The 6,156-nt window shown below is 37.6% G+C and overlaps 1 protein-coding gene across 1 annotated transcript; it reads right to left on the minus strand.

Annotated features, from left to right (window-relative positions):
• Positions 1-666: 666 nt before the first annotated feature.
• On the minus strand, positions 667-6,107 carry LOC105461402 (intraflagellar transport protein 46 homolog). Its single transcript, XM_011707899.1, has 7 exons — positions 5,836-6,107; positions 5,295-5,506; positions 4,893-5,071; positions 4,418-4,567; positions 2,251-2,566; positions 1,743-1,940; positions 667-1,406 (listed from the first exon to the last, which is right to left on the minus strand). The coding sequence occupies exons 1-7, from the start codon at positions 5,902-5,904 to the stop codon at positions 824-826; spliced, it is 1,707 nt and encodes a 568-aa protein (XP_011706201.1). The 5' UTR covers positions 5,905-6,107; the 3' UTR covers positions 667-823.
• Positions 6,108-6,156: the final 49 nt, after the last annotated feature.

The following is a 6,156-nucleotide window of genomic DNA, read 5'->3' on the forward strand; positions in this document are numbered from 1 at the left end:
GAGGGAGGGAGAGAGAGAGAGCAAAAGAGGAGCCTGAAGCAGGCTGATAGATACCCTCGAGGTTGAGGTCATTCGAGGCCGCGTGCGTCTCGAGGATGCGGAAGACGGCATGCGATAAGAAGGGAGATGCGAGATGTTTGACATTTGGAGTCTGAATACTCCAGAATTAATGTCGCAGATTTTAGCAAGATATTTCCTTCATTCATGGATCCTTTTTTTATTTCATCCTGTAATTCCTGGCGAAAATAAAAATCGGAGCGTAAATAGAGTGTAAAGGAAGAAACAATGGCAGAAAGTATAATAAACAAAACTTAAATTCTAGAATGCGTAAATTGGAGCAGCAAAATGTGTAAAATAAGGAGCATTATTTATCTTTTAAAAATGCTTCTATATTGTGCTCCAGTATTTCAATTTACGTTTCCTAGAAGTTTTATTGATGCTTCTTTTCTCTCTCTCTCTCTCTCTCTCTCTCTCTCTCTCTCTCTCTGTAGTCACTCTTCATTCACATTCACGCATTCAACTTACGCTCCGATTTTTATTTTCGCCCCGAAAAAAAATCCTATTTTGGCAAAAAAAATCAAAAGGATACAAGAAAATAAAGGCAGAACATATATAATAATTAGACAGGATGGTTATTTGAAATATCGAGATATGATTACGACTTTGTTTTTACAGTTAAATCCTTATCTTTATTAAACTTGCATTTATATGTATATCAGGTGGATATCAATGATATCATGAAATTCGTATTGAATTATAAATATGACGAATTCTAGAGTCAATTCTTATAGCTCAACTACGGTCTGATCGGTAAATCTAAATGCTAACTGAAGTTTCGGCTCTCGGCGTTTCGAATCTCCAAGTACAGCGTGAACAGCGTGTGGAGGGCCTCCAGTCGGGCGTTCTCTCGCGTGGGAATGTCCAGGAGATTGCAAGCCACGTCGACTAGCTGCGGCAGATCGCAATCGAGCTCTGATAAATCCAGCTGCAGCTCGTTGAGCTTCTCTTCCACCTGCGCCGGCCACTGCTGCATCAGCCCGTCGATATCCGGCATCACGCGGTTCAGATGCACGCCCGGCGGATGTTTACTTCTGTGCAGCTGATTCATATCGTCGATCCATTTATCGATCGACTTGCTGTTCCTCTCGGCGTCCTCGATCCTCTTGACGACTGCTTGTCGCGCGGCGGCACCGGCGCTCCTGGAATGATTGCGTAGCTGCAGATGCAACACCGCCGGATCCGACTGATCGGTGCAGGGCTCGTCCAGTACAGTCAGGCCGATCTTATCTTCGATCCCGTCAGGTCTTGGCACCTTTATGAAGGCGTCTATGTCGCCAACCGCCGGTATGTAGTCAGGAACGAACGGTATCAGCTTGTAATTGAGCTCGATCCTCTGTGGTGTGTACCTAAATGGATTGATGATTGTTTGGTTATAAATATACATATACAATGATGTATACAATGATAAGTCAAATCTTTGAAAACTTAATATATAATTTTTGTACTTAATCACGTTTATTATCCATTTCATTTTATACCTATTTAATTTTATATTTAATTAATTATATATGTAATAGTTAATTGTATTACTTTTTATTATATTTAATTTATACCTTAATTATTTATATCTAGTTAATTTTATTAATACATTTTTTACTTATACTTTCATTATTTTATTACACTTAATTATTGCTGCTCCAAAAATAAATCCGTAAATTAAAAAAAAAACACCAAATGCTTGCCTTATTATATTTTGGAACAATTCCTTGACCTCCGTCGAGGCCTCCAGATTCTCGAATTCCTTAGGATCGTACAGGTCGATCGGCTTCGCGACGCTGGTACCCTGTATGTCATCGTCATCGCTCTCCTCGCTGTCGGAAGGATCGCTACCAATTCCCATCCTATTCGATTTCTCGAAGCCAACATCGTTGCTCGAATATCTGCCAAATTGAAATATATTATACTCCCGTGTTTCGCATCTATAACTATTTAGGATAAGGAAAAAGTGGAAAAACTAAGTTCCCTTCTTGCCTTTGTAAACCAAGAAGTATAGATAAATAATTTATTCTATTTTCCTGTTTTATTTACATATGGCATCTATAAATGCAACAATCACGCGACGAAGAAAAATGTGCTACAGGAAAATTCTATGAAGCCGACGGACGTCACGCTGGATGAGTGAGATTACTGTCAATTAGTGACTAGTAATAATCCAGCGATTTACGTGATATATTTGCGTCTCGCGATCACCTCCTGAACTCGTGCTTGCCGCCACGCGGTGAGCCGGACACCAGCGTCTTCGTACTGTCGCTCGTCACGCTCTTCCTGGTCCTTCTGGAGCTCGCGATCCCGCGGCTCACCGGGCTCTTGATCTCCTCGGCGTTACGCACCACGATCGCCTCGTCGAATTTACCGAACGCGGCGACGTCGCGTGTTCTCTCGTCCTCTTCATCGCTGCTGTCCTTGATATCCATGTTGCTCGGCGCCGAGGAGTGTCCATCGGCACGTCCTTCGACGATCGCTCTCAGGGTCTGTATGACGACGAGCGTGGGATAGACCAGGGAGCGAAATTATCCGACGGCTCTTATCGTTGATCTAACTAACGTGAATTTATAACCGATAAATGTGACAGGAAAAAGAAAACTCCGTAACTCCGTCTGACTCGCTATCTATGCGTTGGACAATGACAGCGGTTTGTTTCCTTAACGTTACCATAGTTTTATCGATTGAAATCAGCTGTTGAATAAGCATAAAACCTTGAATATTCCATTGAAAATGTATATTAAACATTGGAAATTGGAAGATGGTAAATTAGAAATTAGAATTCAACCAATCAAAATGAAATGAATTAAAAATATAATTATCGGGATGAATCATATTCTAATCTTCAATTTGCAATCCTCAATGTCCAATTCGTAGTCTGATTAACCGGCTTAACAAAGTACTTAAGATTAATACAGCAAAATATGTCAAATAATAATTTAATTTCTGCTATAGTTATTAATATGTATACAATTTAGTTTGTATCATAAATATAATATATAAAAAACATATATATATTATAAATTATAATTGTTTTACTGAAAAATTAGAATTAATATGCCTCACGAATTTTTTTAACTTTTTGTTTATGTATTATAATTTATATATATCATAATATATTGATATATTATATATTATAATTTATTATATATATATATATATATATATATATATATAGTAATACATAAACAAAAAAAGGAAAAAATATAAGAGGCATATTCTAATTTTTCAGTTCTTTTTTCAGTCGTTTGTAACATATCTAAGCTCATTGTACAATTAAGTACAATAACTTTCCTATAATTATTTAATGAGTAATTTCCTTCTCCGGATGATGCTTTTCTTATCAATTATCAATTTGAAATCCCCGGTTCGTGACACAATTTAAAATGAATCATTATGCTAACTGCACATTAATCGGATTCAACCGCGCGACGACAATTTATTGCTTATATATTTTGAAATAATATATTCAGTATTTAAATAAGTTGCAGTATGAGATTCATACATTTTTCATCTTGTGTACTTTCGTATTTTATAGCGATATTGCACCTCGGGGGATTTACGCATATATTTGTGATATCTTTATGTTCTTTTTTATATTTTTCTTTTAGATTTTAATTTCGATATATTTTTAGTTGTGTTTCAGAGACAATCACACAATGTCAATTAAAAAGAAATCTAAAGTAAAAAATTTAAATTTAGAAAATTAAAATTTGACAGAATTTTTGAACAGAAACCACATGTTCCTTATCACGAACAGCTTCGATCGAGCTCAATCTTTATGTACGCAATCCACATAATCCAAACGCGAAAGACACTGTCCGCGATAAAGACGACTTTTGTTTTATGGCAGGCAATATAGACAAGTGCAATAAATTGCTGATGGAGCTCGCGCGTCGTTTTATCTACCGATAAGGCATAAATGCATTAATCGCCATGGAAAAATGCCGAACCAATCGGTAAAGGCTGAGAACTCGCAGAACTGTGTCGTAAAGTGTTTATTAACGTTATAAGACGATTATAAACATGTGATCCCATCTACGGGGATTACATCTGGCGATACGCGCAACGTATAAACACAATTACAGTGATAAAAATATAAATAACCAAAAATCTCTCTCTCTTTCTCTCTCTCGAAAGAAAGATAGAAAGAGTGGTAAAAAAGACGATATTATAAAACAACAACAAGGAAACAGTTATAATCGTCGAAAATAAGTATTGCAGTTATCAAAAATTGCTGAAGAACGCTCGCAATCAAAACCATCGCGATCGATCCTTTCCGGAGAATGTTTTCGAGAAGGATATTTTCATCTTGAATTAAACGACGAGCTATCTCAAGTCTTCTTCATTGGCTTCGTGAATGTCATTTTCTTCTAAATCGGATATTTTCCGTAGACGTGACCACTCCTAGTGCGTCTTACCAGCCATTCCCGAGTTGTTGTCTGAGGGACAGGATGACCCGCCTGCGTCTTCTGAGAGTGCTTAACGCGGCTAGAGCGCGCGTTGCAATTTGAGATTCTAAATTCTAAAACAAAAAGGAAAAAGGAGAGGATTAACTTCTCAACAGATCCGAGACTGAGTCTGTCAAACACCGGCGTTATCTTATGCATCGCGTGTCTGCGATATATTGCGCGACGGAATATTAAATATTATATAATTATTAAAGCATCATTGCAGGAAATTTAGAAACTTTAGAAAACGTCAAAATCCAAAAGCACAGAGGAGTTTCTCTCTCCATTTCAAGAAAGAATCGCGTGAAGAGAGATAATCTCCGTTCGCAGCCGTCTTTTTTCAAAAGATGGCGGAGGGCTTAATATTAATAACCGATCTGTTTTTCCGTTTTTAGAGACCTTTACGTGACGACACTTTAGCGCTAGAGGTAGCTAGATGCAAAATATTTTGCGTCTTGGGAACAATGTCGCACGATGGATCAATCGAGTCGCCGCAAGCGTGGAAGCAGCCCGTTAAAGAACCCACGGTTCTCGAGTACCAGAAGGACGATGGATCCTCTTCGAAAGCCATAGAAATCCTATTAGTTGCAGGGAAAGGTCTTGGTTAAATCTTCAGTTATCTTTGCTTTTGATTAAAAATAATTATCATAAATATATTATAAATATATAAATACATTATATAAAAAAATATAGAATATTAATATAACATAAATATGTATGTAAATAAATATAAATAAAATAACCTCAATAAATTAAATTTGTCCTGCCTTTTTTAGCGACTATTGAGTGATGCGAACTTACATCTCGATGTTCGTGTCATAGCCCGACACTTCGCTCTGAGAAGAATTCGCGGACAGCATCATGAACGCAAAAACGAACCCGCAAACGGCGAGGAACACGAAAAAATCGGCGGCAGGATGTTGCGGCGCGATAGCGCGTATTTTCGAAGCCGCGTTATCGAGATCTTCCTCCGTTGCAGGGGCGAACCATGTAAACTCGCGCAAGACAGAGTCCTGCAATGCAATAAAATTACAAGCACATAAATTGAGTACACATTACTTATTAAGATTATATATGTAATGAGAGATAAAAGTTCGTGTAATTCGCCGAAATCCAATTGTTATCGTCTTACTGTCGACGTTACAATTAAGTATCTATGCATGTTTGGGCAGCACATTATCAGCATTATTTAGCGCTTTTTTCGCTTATTAGAAGTAAAACATGAATGGAATGTCGATAAAATGCCGACAGCGTGCTTCCTGTAGACGCGTTTATAATAACACGATAGGAATATTCCGTCAGTTTCTTTCGATCGCAAGTGGGTTAGATGTGAAAAACATACTCGCAGAAATATCAAAATTTGCTGGACAATCAATTGGACCAGATAATACACGTTAACCAGATGATCCATAATCGACTGTCGCTTCACTTATCGTTTTCGGACCGATTTTAAAGGTGCTTTTCAAAAATATATAATATGATTTTGCCGTGCCGTCGTGTCATTCTCATCAGGGAAGAAGACTGTTCGATCTATTAGTAGGAAAGCCTGACAAAGGCATCTCGACATTGAATCGACAGTCATTTTCGTGCATGCATATCGTGCATATATCATTGACATTGATATATACATGCATGCGTTCTGTTTTAAGCTTGCTGCATCTTA

The sequence above is a fragment of the Wasmannia auropunctata genome, unplaced genomic scaffold (genome assembly GCF_000956235.1).
Source record: "Wasmannia auropunctata unplaced genomic scaffold, wasmannia.A_1.0 LD336101.1, whole genome shotgun sequence".
NCBI lineage: Eukaryota > Metazoa > Arthropoda > Insecta > Hymenoptera > Formicidae > Wasmannia > Wasmannia auropunctata.

Excerpts from the sequence above, each read along its gene's own strand:
- LOC105461402 (XM_011707899.1), bottom strand. The coding sequence starts at position 5,904 with ATGGATCATCTGGTTAACGTGTATTATCTGGTCCAATTGATTGTCCAG. Across the intron at positions 2,567-4,417 it reads CTACGGAAAATATCCGATTT|GCTCCCTGGTCTATCCCACG; the intron begins AGAAGAAAATGA and ends TCGGATAATTTC. Across the intron at positions 1,407-1,742 it reads TTGTTCCAAAATATAATAAG|GTACACACCACAGAGGATCG; the intron begins GCAAGCATTTGG and ends CAATCCATTTAG.